Consider the following 17,067-nt stretch of genomic DNA (forward strand, 5'->3'; position numbering starts at 1 on the left):
ATCTTAAGCAAAAATTTCGGGTTGGCAACATGTGACGAATGGAGCGCCACAGGGATCACTGCAATTATTTACAATTTATTTCAATGACTTGGATGAAGGGACCAAATGTATGGTTGCTAAATTTTCTGATGACACAAAGATAGGCACATAAGCTGTGAAGAGGACATAAGGAGGCTACAAAGGAGATAGATTGAGTGAGTGGACAGAAACTTGGCAGATGGAGTATAATATGGGAAAACGTGGATTTGTCCACTTTGGCAAGAAGAATAGAAAAGCAGCATGTTATTTAAATGGAGAGAGGTTGCAGAACTCTGTGCTACAGAGGGACCTGGGTGCACTGGTGTATGAATCAGGAAATGTTAGTATAGCAAGTGATTATAAAGGTAAATGCAATGTTGTCATTAATGGCAAGGGGAATGGAATATATAAGTAGGGGTGATTTGCTACAGTTGTACAGGGCATTGGTGAGTCTACGTCTAAAGTACTGTGTACAACATTGTGTATTCAGGACAGCTTCCGAGAACAATAGATCACCAGGGATCAGGCTATTTTGGATCTGGTAACGTGTAATGAGGCAGGCTTAATAAATGATCTCAGAGTGAAAGATCCCTTCGGAAACAGTGACCATAACATGGTAGAATTTAGCTTTCGGTTTGAGAGTGAGAAACTTGGGTCGGAAACAACTGTGCTAAACTGAAATAAGGGTAATGACAAAGGAATGAGGGCAGAGTTGGCTGGAGTGGACTGGGAAAGGAGTTTAGCAGAAAAGACGGTTGATGAGCAATGGCAGACATTTAAGAAAATAATTCATGACTCACACCAAAGATATATTCCAGTGAGGAAGAAGGATTCTAGGAAGGGGATAAACCTACCATGGTTAACCAAGGAAATTAAGGATAGTATCACATTGTAAGAAAAAACATACATTGTAGCCAGGATTAGTGGTAAGCAAGAGGGTTGAGAAAGTTTTAAAAATCAACAAAAGATGACAAAAAAAAAAATAGAGGGAGAAAATAAACTTTGAGGGTAAATGGGCAAATAATAAGAGCTTCTTTAAATATATGGAAAGGAAGAGAGAGGCCAAAGTGAACATAGGCCCCTTAGAGAATGAGGCTGGTGAAATAATAATGGGGAACCAGTAAATGGCAGAAGAATTGAATAAATACTTTGAATCAGTCTTCACAACAGAAGACACTAATAGCTTTCCAAAAATACTAAATAATCAAGGGGCAAAAGCGGGGAAGGAAATAAATACAATAACTATCACTAGGGAAACTAATGGGGCTAAAGGCTGATAAGTCCCCTGGACCTTGATGGGTTGCATCCTAGGACATTAAAGCAGGTAGCTACAGAGATAGTGGATGCACTGGTAGTAATCTTCCAAGAATCCTTAGACTCTGGAAAAGCCCTAGAGGATTGGAACACTGCCAATGTCACACCCTTTATTCAAAAAGGGAGGGAGACAAAAAACAGGTAACTATAGGCTAGTTAGCTTAACATCCGTCATTGGTCAAATGTTAGAGTCTATTATAAAGGATGTAATAGCAGAGCATTTCGAAATGCATAATATAATCAAGCAGAGACAGCACGGCTTCATGAAGGGGAAATCATACCAGACAAATTTATTAAAATCCTTTGAGGAGGTAACAAGCACGATAGATAAAGGAGAACCAGTAGATGTAATATATTTGGATTTCCAAAAGGCGTTTGATAATGTATCACACATGAGGCTACCTAATAAGATAAGAGCCCATGGTGTTGGGGTAGTATATTAGCATGGATAGAGGATTTGCTATCTAATAGAAGACAGAGAGTTGGGATAAGGAGGGCATTTTCGGGATGGAACCCTAACTAGTGGAGTGCCATAGGGATTAGTGCTGCGGCCACAATTATTTACAATATATATTAATGACTTGGATGAGGGAAGTGAATGTACTATGGCCAAGTTTGCAGATGATACAAAAGTAGTTGAGAAGGCAAGTGGTGAGGATGACACAGGATACAGAGGGATATAGACAGGTTAAGTGAGTGGGCAAAAACTTGGCATTTGGACTATAATGTGGGAAAATGTGAGATTATGCACTTTGGCAGGAAGAATAGAGGAGCTGAATATTATTTAAATAGAGAAAGCTGCAGCACAGAGGGATTTGCAAGTCGTCGTGCATGAATCACAAAAAGCTAACGTACAGATTCAACAGGTAACAGGTAAGGCAAATGGAATGTTGGTCTTTATTTCAAAGGGAATGGAGTATAAAAATAGGGAAGTCTTGCTAAAACTATACAAGGCACTAGTTAGACCACACCTCAAATACTGAGAACAGTTTTCGTCCATTTATCTAAGGAGAGATATACTGGCATTGCAGGCAGTCCAGAGAAGGTTCGCTAGGTTGATCCCAGGTATGGAGGGATTTTCTTAGGAGGAGAGGTTGAATAGGTTGGGTCTGACTCATTGGAGTTTAGGAGAATGAGAGACAACCTTATTGAAACACATAAGATTGTTAGGGGGGTTGACAGGGTAGATGTTGAGAGGTTGTTTCCCCTTGTGGGAGAGACTAGGACCAGAGGCATAATATCAGAGTGAGGAATCACCCATTTAACACTGAGATGAGGATGAATTTCTTCTCTTGACGGTTGTGAACCTGTGGAATTCATTACCGCAGAGGGCTGTAGAGGCTGGGTCATTAAGTATACTCAAAACTGAGATAGACAGATTTTTAATCAGGAAGGGAATCAAGGGTTATGGTGAAAAGACCGGAAAGTGGGGTTGAGGATTATCAGATCGGCCGTGATCTCATTGAATGGCAGAGCAGACTCGATGGGCTGAATGCCTACTTCTGCTGCTACATCTTATGGTCTTACAGTTTTGGTCTCCTTATTAAAGAAAGGATATAAATGCATTAGATGCAGTTCAGAGAAGGTTCACTCAACTGATACGTGAGATGAGGGGCTTATCTTACAAGGATGGGCTCGGCTTAGATCCATTGGAGTTTAGAAGATTGAGAGGTGATCTTATTGAAGCATGTAAGATCCTGCAGGGTCTTGACAGGGTGGATGCTGAAAGGATGTCCTCCTTGTGGGAGAGACTAGAATTAGAAGAGGTAGTTTAAAAAAAGAGGTCACCCATTTAAGACGGAGGTGAGTGAGGGTCGTGAATCTTTGGAACACTTTTCCCCAGAGAGCAGTGGAGGCAGGGTCAATTATCATTTTTAAGACAGTGTTAGATAGATCCTTGGCTGACGAAGGAGTCAAAAGTTGTCAGGGGTAGTTGGAATGTGGAGTTGAGGCCACAATCGGATCAGCCGTGATCTTATTAAATGATGGAGCAGATTCGAGGCGAATGGTCCTCCTAATCCTCCTAATTTCTATGTTTATATGTAATCTGAATTTTTACTGTGGTAATTTTCCAATCATTCTTTTCAACCTTTCTTAACTCAATCTTAATAACTTTGCCATGAATGTGAAATTTAAGGTCATTTTATTCTATAAGCAAATGCTGACGAGGAACAAGATAGAACTCTCCAAATTCACTGATATGGTGCCATACTCTCTGGGTGGGTTTGATCAGTTTGTCTCATCTGCAGCTCTTTAGTTGACCTTCCTATGAACAAACTAGGATCCTAGCAGCCTAATCTATAATTGAATAAGGTGCCATTTCTCCTCCTGCTACCTCAGGTATTTTCCTGGTTGCCTTAAATCAGTGTCCCTTGGTTACCAGACCTTCAATCAGTGGAAATAGTGTGTCTCTATTGAACTCCGTAAAAACTCCTCATGATTTTAAACACCTCTAAATAAATCTCCCCTTAACCTTTCCTAAGGTGAATAATCTCAGCTTCTCCTGTCTCTCCTTGTAACATAAATCCCCCTCGAAGACCTTGATAACCTCCTTGAACTGCAGTACCCAGAAATGGAGAAACTGCTTCAGCTGATGCCTAACCAATAATTTATAGACGTTTAGCATAACTTTCTTGCTTTTGCATTCTACCCATGCTTCTTTATAAATCCAAGGACCCTGAGTGTTTTTTAACAGCCGCATCGACTGAAGGTTTATTTTCTGCAGTCATGTCGACCAACATGCCAACAAAGAGTGGAATTAAGATGGGATTGTTATGGTTGCTCGCTGCCATTTGAGCATATTGGCCAGTTAGATCATGTGCAGACTTTTCAGGAAGCTCCTTTTTCTACTTTAAACATGTCCGTGTTAATTTGCACTGTAACAAAAATAAAATGCTGCGGATGCTGGCATTCTGAAATAAAAACAAAATGTTGCAAATACCCAGCAGGGTTGGCAGCATCTGTGGAGAGAGAAACAGAGTTCAGGGTTCAGGTCAGGGAACCTTCTTTGGCACTAGTTGCTGACTGTTTCCAGCATTTTCTATTTTTATTTCAAGATGTGTTGTGTTGATCAATGTGTACAGGGCACAGTGCAGGTGTGCATTAGTGTCATGCTTATTGAGGATTTCTCTGCCCGCCTTCAACATTTTCCACTGCAATTCTCCCAGTACAATCAATTGAAAAAATGTTTCCTTGTACTATCTACAGAACCGGTACAACCAAGCAAAGCTAAGTGTCCACGATCGCTCGTTAAAGGTGGCGGCTGTCGTGGAGAGTCTTGAACGAGAAATGGAACTTCTCTGTCTCACTGGAGTGGAGGATCAGCTACAAGCAGATGTGAGACCAACCCTGGAGTTGTTGAGAAATGCTGGAATAAAGGTCAGAATTGTATAATTTTCATGGGTCTTTATTTATTGCTAACTTAAGGGTGTCGTACTAAAAATATCAAATGATATGAATCAAATGATAAAACTGCATACTAATAAGATGCTTCTCAGATTTCCCCATCCCATGCCCTCCATCACAGAACATGACCCAGTCTTGTCCTGTCCCAGAAGAAGTCTTGATTGTCTGTCATCCCCCCTTCCCCACTCCCCCAGCTTTATACACCCACACACACTTTGGTGCTCTGACATTTTGTGCAGCCCTCTTGGCTTGGCCCAACCATTGGTGGCAGATGCTTTAGCTATTTTGCACCACTCTGTGAAACGTCCTACCCCAAAACCCCACTAACTCTTCACTTTTCACTCCGGCATTAAAAGACTTCAATTTTTTTTGAACATAGGACTTTTAGTTACCTTTCCAATGCTTGTTTTAGTTCTGTAGGCCCTTGGAACTTTTTTATGGGCCATAACTTTCAAGCTGCAGGGCAGTGTAAGTGGGGGTACCCCAAATTTGCACTGCGGAGAGTTCCCCCCACCCCCAGAACTTCTCAGGTAACATTTGCACAACAAATGCTTGGGAAGCACAAACTCCCCCTGGGTAATTGCCCTGCACTGGGAACCATCCGAAAATGCGATTTCAAATCACAAACTTCAGATGATTCAGACTGTGTTACATCCAGAGTTACCCAGAAAAAGCCAGAAGAATGAAAACCACTTCAACCTTCAAGGGGGAACTATTGTACAGATCCACACTGACCTCCCGACAGGACACCCCCCCACCCAACCTCCCCTGCATTGATTCCCCGCCCCCATGAACTCTCTCAAACCCCTGCAGGATTCCAACCCCACTCCCAAAGGAATAGTCCCCCCACCTGCCATGATATTCCCTAAGCCCGCCCTGACCTGACCTGACCCCCCCCCCCCCCCCCCCCCCCCCACCGCCACCCCCCCCCCCCCACCCTCCACCCACCCCCACCCCCCACCCCACCCCACTTCCCCCCCACCCCACCCTGCCGCCCCTCCAATCCTACCCATTTACCTTATACAGTCACCTTTTCGCTGGCCTGTCAAGAACCTCTAAACTCGGCTGGACCTTTAACTCACTTGGTTTACAGCAGCTAGTGCAACTGAGCTGCCCTCGTTGTTAGGCCCCGGGGATGCGCTGCACTTCCCAGATCTCCTCTGGCCTGAGTCGGAAGGTTGGGCAAGATACGATCGAAAATAGTTTTAGGTAAGAATGTAGGAGTAGGGTGGCAATGTGACTCTGATTGCCACTCTGCAGAAGTTCAGGTTCTGTATTAATGGCAAGCATACGAATGCAAGTAATTTCTGTTATCGTAGCCATCATGTAACTGTGAAATGTACTGTGAAACATTATAGGCAATCTTAACAAAATTCTTTGGGATAAATTAAGTATCCTTGCTTCACTATTTTTTTATGTAATTTAAGGTAAAATTTAATTGAAGTCAAATAATTGAAAAACATCACGTTCTGATTTGATGGATTGCCAAAACTGAAGAACACTTTGAGAAAGTTGTGTATTCAATAGCATCTATTCGAAGTTGAATTGAGTAGAATGCATGCATAATTGTACCCATGCAAATGTCACAACTGCATCTCTTTATAGATCTTAGCAGTTTTCTTTATGACGGAAGATTTCAGAGAATGGATTAAGTTATTTTTGCGGGCAAACAAAACAGTCAGATGTGTTTTGTTTTACATATGTTTACTGAAAATAACAGTGAATGTGATATTAGTCACTGGGAAAGATATTTGCAAAGTTATGAGTTGGCAGATAATGTGCGCCGGGGAGATCAAATCCACAAGGGAAACTTGATCACGCAGTCACAACTGTTTTGCAATTTGTATTTTATTTCGGGATGTGTGCCCTGAATTCAGAAGCAACAAGACTACCATGACTTCAGAGGTTTTTTAGAAAACTAAATTAAACATTTATTAACAAAAGAAAAGATTTGAAGCACATACATAGGCCTATAAATTACTACTATAATAACTCCTAAAACCCCTATTTAACCTGGCTCCCGGTTACACCTCTGTTAAGGCAATAGTAAAAAAAAAACAAATAGATTTAAACAGATCCAGGCTAAGTTACACGAATTAAAACTAAGACAGCAACTTGATGCACAGAGGCTGGAGGCTCTTCACACTTGTTTTGTACCTTAGAACGCCTTCTCCCCGGCACATAGCCTCATCTCCTTTATACATGTGTCTTCCTTCTTAATATAAATTCCATTTTTCGGGTATGTCTGCAACTTTACTCCTCTCATAATCGTAAAAATTTTATCAGTAACCTTTGGGAAAAATAAACACACTGTTTGGCTTGGTTTCTTCTGGCTCGGGGTGACATCTTACCATCTCTTTGAAATTTAAAATAACTTAATTTATCTAAAAATGCAAATTTTCCTCATATTCTAAAACTTCAGCCAGGTTTACGTATTTAGAATTTCAAACCTAGCTTTTTTATGACTCAAAACCTCCAGACCTGCAGCCTCCAATTCAATTAAATCCCACACACACATACACAGAGAAACTATCCAAAACCCTACTATCAACCCACCTTTACAATAAATCATAATATTATGAAAATTATTATATTTTCATTATAGTGACCTTGATCATTTGTGCTCTGTTCATTTTGAAATGAACCTTGAGCAGTTCTTCTGTATAGATGTGACCTTATTTGAATATTAGTGTTCCCAGGACTTCCTGGTAGGAGATACCATAGGTTTGAGATGCTTTAACACTTATGACCTTCAGAATATCTGGGAAATGGCACATCGCATAACATCTGCTGTGGAAATAGACCATTAAATCAAGTTGTATCCCAGTGACTTTTTGAATGTTCCACGGATTTTATGACCTGGAAGAGTTAACAAATGATGTATTTCTCAGCGCAAGTAAACAAAAAACTTCCTTTTTCCCCAACCCTACTAATCAGAATTCTAATGTCACCTACTAGAAACCGTAGTGAAATGGACAATATAAAAGAGTTGAATGTGTCAGAATTGGAATGTTCGACTCTACTTCCATTGTGATATCACTTTAAGGGAAACTGCAAATAAGCAGGTAGCCAGGCTGTAGAGCAACGTGTGACCGGCTGCTAGTCGTGTGTGAGTGTATGTGTGTGTGTTTAGGCATTGCAGCTGCGCTGTCCTTGCTATTAATGGTTGCTGAATCCATAAAGTAGATCCGAATGCTGAGCTACCTGTACTGCATCTTCAAATAAACTGAACCTGCGTAAAATTTACCAGTCCTGTGTGTTAGATTGATGAGTTTGTGTAAAGCAGATATAGAAACATAACAGCACCTCCCCACCCGCCCCAAATGTAGCATGGAATTCCATAGAATCCCACCAACTTTTAAATGACATTGCTGAGCACAGACATCTTGAGTTGAATTTGTCTCTTGGTCCTTAGTTAGAGCACGTATCTCTTTGCAGTTGTGATCAGCACACATGCGTTTTAATTGAACTTTGCTTGGAATTTTCTTCTAGATATGGATGTTGACTGGAGATAAACTGGAAACGGCCACTTGCATTGCAAAAAGCTCTCATCTGGTGTCTAGGAATCAGGATGTCCACATCTTCCATCCTGTAAGTATAACTGTCTCAAACTGAGAGATTTTTAGGTGATGTGAAAGAATTTTTTTTTGCATTTCATAATCAAATATTCTTCCACATATGAAATAATGACATCTTTTGCAAGCTGCCTGAAAGTACTTATGTTGTGACAAAACATGTCATTCAAAAGGGTTTAGCTGAGAATGTTTCAGTAGCACAACTTGAGATGTGGCTGAATTTTCTTGAATATAAAGACTTGATCTCTTGCTAATAGAGTGAAACCTATTTGTGAATAGGCTAGATAAGCTAATAGCCCATTTAATAAATTAAATTTCTGCACCGATATTGTTCTTATGATTCTCCGTGTTTTCCAGAATCTGTAAGTGAATTTGAGACATTACACTGTTTGGCCATAACACCCTATAACATTGTAACCCATAGGAAAACGTCTCTCACTTGGCTTCTTTTAGCTTAAGGCAAATGGAAAGCTGGACTTTGACACTCATTCACGTTGAACTACTGAGGGGAAATCCAAATAATGTTAGAAATTCTCTATAACATAATCAAAACCCAAGACCTAACCTATCTGCATGAGTAACATTGTTCACATGACCCCGATATGTAACCTTAAATTGCCAAGTTTCCAAATTGGACAAACATTTAGCGTAAAACTTTCACTTAACTTCACCTTGCAAGCAATAAAATAGCACAAGCATATTAAAAAGTATCAAATTGTTTAGTATTAAAATTAATCTTTACAGATGCATTTTTTTTAAAAACGTGGTCTAATTAGTTTAACTTCATCTGAGCAGGATTTCTTTTTTTGATATGTTGACTGTTATTTTAAAAGATTTCAGCCAGGGTAACAAACCTAGTTACACAAAAGACATCATCAGAATTCCCAGTGCAATTGCCATTTAAATTTTGTCTTCTCTACTTGTACACATTTCCTAGTAGAAGCTTAAGTGTTAGATTATTACTTGTGTGTTGTTTGAAAATTAATATATTTTCTATATGAAGCAATGTAGAAGAAGTCATATAGGAGATGAAACTGATAGCGTGAAATTGTGGTGATTTGTAAAAAATAGACAGCAATGGCTAGGCAATGTTACCAAGAGAAAACTGAGTCACACAGATTAACACTTGCATCTCAGCAGGAAGCCAATGTTTTCAGCAGGGGAGGGGAGAGGAGAGTAGGAAAGTAATGGTAGAGTTTGGGGGGAAAGTCAATACATCAGTAAAAATCTGTAACACAGAACAGTGTGAAACTTTACATCCACTAGAGGGTAGCGATGAGCCAGCTCCTGTTAGGGAAAATGCAAAGCTATGCTGTGCTGGATGTTATGAAGTCTGAAGACGTGTGCTTATTTAATACCCTTGCAACGGGGCTAAGACCTCTCACTCTATTTATACTATATATTTATACTGTGTCTATATTTTTAAATGGATATATATATATATCCTCATGGCTAATTTCTAAAATTTTAAAAGTTGGACAATGCCCTTTTAAAATGGCTGAAGCAAGGTCTTTCTGTGACCTTCGAACAATAGGAGCTAATCTAGCAGTATCAGGGAAACTCACAGCTTGATATCTCTGAAGAGATGCTAAGGACCCCTGTGGGCTGCAGAGACCAAATTCAAAGGGAATTATACCAAGGCCATCTGCATTTCAGAACCCAGGGTGGCCAACCAAAGCCTACTAGTCTGCCAGGACAAAAGAACCCTGCAACCTTCCTTTCAAAATCTTAATGGTTAGAACATTAACAAAGGGATACATACCCTTTGCCAAAACCTAAGTGAGAGGTGGGAGTCATGTGACATAACTCCTTTAGCTGGTGGAACCTGTAATATTGCCTTGTGGAGCTGCAAAGCTCAGTCTGCCTTATTTCCATCTACCAAGCAACAGCACAGAAAAGGGTTTGAATGCTTGGCCCTATCTACACTCTTTCAACTGGAACTTCTGTACCATCGCCTACAAGACGAATTCATCAATGTGTGCCTATCTCATCATGGAAGTCATTTCTGCTGGAAAAGTGAATTATCCAGCATCAGCTTTCAACCTGCTAACCTCTGTGAAAGAATACACCATTGAACTTTGATGCTGGATTCTGGACACATGAACAAAAATTATTTTCCCTGGTCTTTGCCCTGTAAATCTTTTTTTCTCTATCACTCTTTTATTGTATGAATGCACGGGGTGGGTGGGATGGGGGCGTGGGGTTTATCGCACCCCCCCGCTCCTGCATTTGGGTGTGTGCAAATAAACTAACCCTCTGAGTTTGCCCCATCTTGATTTTGCTGTGGGCTTATTAATAGAAATTGGATCACACCAAAACTCAAGGGTTGGGAAAATATAAAGGGGGAAATCAAAATCGTAACACTCCTGTCAGTAACACCCTGAAGAAGCTTGCTTTACATTACTGGCAACTAAGAATAACATATCATTTGAGGAAATAACATTTTTCTGTTACACACGTCAGCTACTTGAACTAAATGAAACAAGGTTTGGCTAAAAAAAAGTTCACTGAAACAGCAGAAGCATTTCCTCAAGATTATGAAATGCCCACTGCATTTGGCGATGACAGTGATCTATATATTTGCGGTGTATTCATTTCTATATTATATTTGTCAGTTGTTATGCAACAGATGGTATGTGCTAGGTGGATCAAATCCACGAGGGAAACTTGATTGTGCTATCACAATGGTTTAGCAATTCATATTTATTTTGCGATGTGTGCGCTGAATTCTGGAATAATAAGCCCACCAAAGCTTTAGGCTTTTTGAATAACTGAATTAAAATATTTATTAACAAGAGAGAAGATTTCAAGCACATACATGGAACTACAAATTACCACAATAATAGCTTTTAAAATCAATCCCTAGTTAACCTGACTCCCAATTACACCCCTTTTAAGGCAAAGGTCCAAAAATAGATTTTAGATTTTAAACAGATCCAGCAAATTAGCAAATACCCTGGTCAGTGGAATTCAAAATTACTTTCTGCAGCTTCGGTTTCTGTAGGCAGCAGGCTTAGGCACAAATACTGGAGGCTTCATTAAGGCTATTTCACACACTGCTGTTAGACCTTACAATGCCTTCTGCTAACATACAGCCTCATTTTCCTTTATATATGTTTTCTCCTTTCTTAATATGTAAATTCTACTGTTTCATAAGTATTTGAAACTGTATCTCCCTCATTACAAAAACTTTCATGTTACCAATATTCTCATTAACCTCATTGAAATTCAAATCTCTCTTCATCTCTCTAAAAATACAAATTCCTGTCACGCTTTACATGCTAAGACCCGAACCATGTTTTCCAACTTAACGTTTCAAAGACACTTCTACACCTTACTCCTTTTGATAACTTCAACTTGCAGTCTGCTTGGCTACAAACCATAATGAGATTACACACAGACCTAACAATACTTACCCCAATAAACCTACTTTATAATAAACCAGAAAAATATTATACCTTCATGACACACTGATTTGCTTGAAATTGACTAAATTATTACTAGTTTTGCTTCTCTGGTCAGAATGAGCATTGTTGCTTTATATGCTGACACCACATTATCTTTGTGGAAAGTGTGAATGAGAGGTTTGTCCTTGCAGGTAATGAATCGTGGTGAAGCTCATTTGGAGCTGAATGCATTCAGAAGGAAGCATGACTGTACGCTGGTTATATCAGGAGATTCTTTAGAGGTAAGGGCTTACAGTTTTCCAAAGAATGCTATACAAAGATGATTGAAATTCTGGACTATCAGTGTAGCAATGAACTTTTTAGTTAGTAGGGATTGTTTTTAATTCCTCCTAATAAATAATAATTGCACAACTTCCTTGTAGTCTATAGTTAATCATAATTAAATTGTCTTTTTGCAGAATACTGTCCTGACAGAGATCTAATTTTGTAGTAAATTTTGTTGTGGAAAGCTAATTGGGGTATGTACTTCAAAAGGTTAAAAAAATGGAGAGAGGACAGAGAAGCGGAACTAGTTGGATAGCTCTTTCAAAGCGCCAGCCCAGGCACATTGGGCTGTGCTATAAGATTCTATGAATTAGACTTCCCCCGATCATTTAGCAATAGCTGAATGTGATGCCAGAGTTACGTGGAACTGCATGGTTGAGATTCATTGAAACAATTAAGTGAATAGGCAAAATTCTAGATGTCTTTGAATATGACTAATTGACGGTAATTCCGAGAATATTCTTTCATTGGAAAGGGTCAAGCCCTGTAGTCTTGGCAGTGTACGCACTAAGATGTGTCATAAAGGAGAAAGGCAGCTTTCTCACAAAGAAAATGACTACCACCCCTCAAACTTTCTATAATTTACTAAAGGAATCCTGCAAGGTAACAACAACTAGTATTTATATAGTGTTTTTAAGCCGAGCCAAACGGCTCAGAGTGCGTCATAGTAGCGTTATCAGCCACATGATGCAATATTAAGACAGATGATCAAAAGCTTGGTCAGAGAGGTAGGTTTTAGGAAGTGTTTAAAAGAGGAAAGAGAGGCAGGGAAGTTTCGGGAGGGAATTTTTCCAGAGCTTAAGGCCCAGACAGCTGAAGGCACAACTGCCAATGGAAGGGCAAAGGAAAGCCGAGATGCAAGAGAGTCCAGAATTGGAGGAGCACATAGTTCTCACAAGGTTGTAATGGTGGAGAAGATTACAGTGATAGGGAGAAGCAAGGTCAAAATCTTGTAACGCCTTGGTAAAGATGCTCCTGGTTATTGTAGGGTTATTAGATCGTATTGATTGTTTTGGGACCTACAGGGCTTGAGTTTAAAATATCTGCTTATAAATAAGCAGCAGCCGCCTTCAAATGACATTATTATACTAGAAGTGACTTGCTAAAACTCTATAAGCTCATAGATTTAATGCCAGGAGACATGCTCGTGCAGTAGCGGATGGTATTTCTCTATTTCTCCTCGCTCTTAGAACATACAGTTGTGAAAACCTGCTTGCCTTTTCTACATTAAAAATATTGTGTGATCAAAATAAAATTAAAGCGGTAACTTTAAAAAAAATACATTTTCTTGTAAAGCAGTTCATCTTTGAAAAGTCTCAAGATCAACTACCGACTATTAGGAATGAAGTCTACTTTCCAGTTTATTATAACACAGATGCATTCAAGGGGAAGCTCACTAAGTACATGAGAGTGAAAGGAATGGAAGGGTATGATGATGGGGGTAAATTAAGTGGGGTAAGAGGAGGCTTGTGGGAAGCATAACCACTGGCATAGACCAGTTGGGCCGAATGGCCTATTTGAACTAAAATTCTTCATTTTTGTCACTTTTTAGAACTGGTGAAATGAAAATAATTATAATGGGACTCCTTTGTACTAATAATGGTTAACACGTTGGTATGATGGGGCTGACATGAACTCTTGTGCGTTTTACACTGACCAGTATCAATTATATGTACTCTTTGGAAATCTCAAACCAATCCAAAGGCACTGAAATGTTAGCAGGATTTTCAGCACTTCAGGCACCTGCTCCATAGCATTCACAGGCTGGTCAGTCAGTCAATCCCACTCTACCTCTCGGGTCCCACATTTTCTGCTTCAGCACACTTGAGTACGCACCAGAAGCACACATTGGGAATTTCCACACTGAAGGCTGTGTTTTATGATACTTAATTTTAAATTTTTCTCATGCCAGAAATGTTGCAAGTCAATATCACTAGAGTTGTTGGAAACGTTGTCATTCATATATATATATATATATATATATATATGACATTATATATAAAATGCATACATCGTTCTTGAGTTTTGCTTCATTTGCACCTTGTTAGGTTTGTCTGAAATACTACGAGCATGAATTTGTGGAACTTGCATGCCAGTGCCCAGCTGTTGTCTGCTGCCGATGTTCTCCCACCCAAAAGGCTCAAATTGTGAAGTTGTTGCAACAGCATACAGGCAAACGCACATGTGCAATAGGTAAGGAGGAATCACTTTTGACTCTTTGGCTTTAAGCTGTGAACTGAAAATGCAGATTTATGACTTGATGCCTTTGCGCAGGAGCTGGGGGCCATAAAAGTCAAAAGCAAAATACTGCGGATGTTAGAAATCTGAAACAAAAACAACAAATTGCTGGAAAAGCCCAGCAGATCTGACAGTATCTGTGGAAAGGAAGACAGAGCCAACGTTTCAAGTCCGTATGACTCTTCATCAGAACTAAAGAGGAATAAGAAATGTGGTGAAATATAAGCTGTTTAAGGGGGTGTGGGACAGGTGGAGCTGGATAGAGGGCCAGTGATAGGTGGAGGCAAAGGAGAGATTGCCAAAGATGTCATAGACAAAAGGACAAAGGGGTGTTGACGGTGGTGATATTAGCTAAAGGATGTGCTAATGGTGACATTAAAGGTAGAAAGCAGGATGAGCAAATGACAGATGGCCCTACTGGGGGTGAGATGGGGGGAAGGGAAGGGATCGGAATAGGCTAAAAGGTGGAGATAAAACAATGGATGGAAATAAATTTAAAAATAATAGAAATAGGTGGGAAAAGAAAAAAATATATATTTTTAAAAATTATAACGATTAGAAAAAAGGGGATCAAAAAGGGGGTGAGGATGGAGGAGAGAGTTCATGATCTGAAGTTGTTGAACTCAATATTCAGTCCAGAAGGCTGTAAAGTGCCTAGTCAGAAGATGAGGTGCTGTTCCTCCAGTTTGCGTTGAGCTTTGCTGGAACATTGCAGCAGGCCAAGGACGGACATGTGGGCATGAGAGGAGGGTGGAGTGTTGAAATGGCAAGCGACAAGGAGGTCTGGGTCATGCATGCGGACAGACCGAAGGTGTTTCGCAAAGCAGTCGCCCAGTCTGTGTTTGGTCTCTCCAATGTAGAGGAAACTGCATTGGGAGCAGCGAATGCAGTAGACTAAATTGAAGGAAGTGCAAGTGAAATGTTGCTTCACTTGAAAGGAATGTTTGGGCCCTTGGACAGTGAGGAGGGGGTAAGTAAAGGAGCAGGTGTTGCACCTTCTGTGGTTGCATGGGAAGGTGCTGTGGGAGGAGGTTGAGGTGTAGGGGGTGATGGAGGAGTGGACAAGGGTGTCACGGAGGGAACGGTCCCTACGGAATGCTGATGGGGGTGAAGGAAAGATGTGTTTGGTGGTGGCATCATGCTGGAGTTGGAAATGACGGAGGATGATCCTTTGAATGTAGAGGCTGGTGGGGTGTAATTTGTCAAAACTTTGCTTATTTTCAAGTTAGGAATTACATTTTTGGTGTGACATTTTTTTCATTTGATTCTTATGGATAAATATTATTTTAGAATAGTGCAATAGTTCTGGCAATCTCTTGTGCCATCCAATCAGATAAAATATAATTGAATCGAGGTAGAAGATCAGCCATGATCTAGTTGAATGGCGAGCAAACTAAAGGGGCCGAATGGCCTACTCCTATTTCCAATATTCTTCATGTCAAACTCAATATTCAAACCTTTGGAGAACTGGGACCATAAACGTGGGAAATTTTTCTTCGCCAACCATGTGAACTTACCGGAGAAAGGAAATATTCCTTGCATCTTATCACTTTTTAAAATAAAAACCCAATATAATCAGTTCTTTATAGTTTGCATTGCTAAAATGAGGTGTTCTCAGCGCCCTCCTTTACAGTAACGAGTAACTTATGAAAGCCAAGAAAAGCAGTTGAACAGCTTCCACCTCCACTGCCTCGGATGAATATTGGGCATCTCTTGGCAGGGCAGAGTGCCAAACATGGGAGTACACCAGCATGGAGGGATCCCCAGCGTGTCTGCCCTCTTGAGTCAGCGGCAACTCCATTGGCTGGTTCACGTGAGTTGAATGGATGACAGCCGCATCTCCATAGACATATTCTACGGGGAGCTTGCTCTCGGCACAAGACAGCGTCTGTGGTACAAGGATATCTGCAAGCGAGACTTCAAATTGACCAAGATTGGTGTCAGTACGTGGAAAGCCCTCGCTGCTAACCAGAGTGCCTGGAGATAAGCAGTCAGGAAGGGCATGGGAAAAGCAGAGGACGGAAGAAATGACCAGGTAGCGGAAAAGAGAGCCCGCGAGAAGGAAGAAACATCAGCCACCCTCAGACCAACGCTGTTCATCTGTGCCAGCTGCAGAAGGGACTGCCACTCACAAATGGTCCTCCACCGCCACAGCGGACAATGTTCAATCCAGAAATGACACACCCTGTGCGCAGTCCATTGTCTCCCAAGATGGACGGACGCCTACGTATTGCTTAACAATTGAGCAGCCATTAGCAATTTCTGCTAGAAAATATTCAACTCTGCCATTAATGGGATTTAGAAATAATAAGGTAACAAACCAGAAGTTTGTAATGAGTGTGTGTTTTTTCAAAAAATGGTTGAAGTTCTGTTGGTGCATTTGTTTCTTTGTAATGTAATGTGTTTCTAAATCCACTAGATGGCACTGATGCTGTAGTACAGGACAAGTGATCAAGAGCATATTTGGAATTTAATTATTTCCCAGTAAAGAAGCATGATGCAGTGTCCTTGGGAATTTGTTTCATTTAGTAGATTGGCCATGAGCTTGGAAATTTCTATGTTTAGATACTGGTGCCGTTACTGCCTGTGTCCATGTGCGTGCGCACCTCTGTGTAAAATGTATATATTTATTTATGTGCATATATATGTGTGCATATATAAACCTTCCATTATTAAGGATTAGGCCTACATGTAAATGAAATACTTTTCTTTGACTATTGAAGCAGTTTAGCTGTTCTTCAGGATGGTTCAACGTTTGTTTGAAATTTTATTATTATTAAGCAGCT

General features: G+C 40.3%; 1 protein-coding gene across 5 annotated transcripts in view; it reads left to right on the forward strand.

Annotated features, from left to right (window-relative positions):
• atp9b (ATPase phospholipid transporting 9B) overlaps window positions 1–17,067 on the forward strand; it is a 273,915-nt gene that overhangs the window by 235,093 nt on the left and 21,755 nt on the right. For 3 of the 5 annotated variants that reach the window (XM_041189970.1, XM_041189972.1, XM_041189973.1), the window contains 4 exons: window positions 4,540–4,710; window positions 8,230–8,328; window positions 11,911–12,000; window positions 14,092–14,236. In XM_041189970.1, coding sequence (XP_041045904.1) covers window positions 4,540–4,710; window positions 8,230–8,328; window positions 11,911–12,000; window positions 14,092–14,236 — 505 coding nt within the window. The remainder of the gene's footprint in view (window positions 1–4,539; window positions 4,711–8,229; window positions 8,329–11,910; window positions 12,001–14,091; window positions 14,237–17,067) is intronic. The other 2 variants (XM_041189971.1, XM_041189974.1) reach the window with 2 other exon arrangements.

Source organism: Carcharodon carcharias, chromosome 6 (assembly GCF_017639515.1).
Source record: "Carcharodon carcharias isolate sCarCar2 chromosome 6, sCarCar2.pri, whole genome shotgun sequence".
Classification (NCBI taxonomy): Eukaryota; Metazoa; Chordata; class Chondrichthyes; order Lamniformes; family Lamnidae; genus Carcharodon; species Carcharodon carcharias.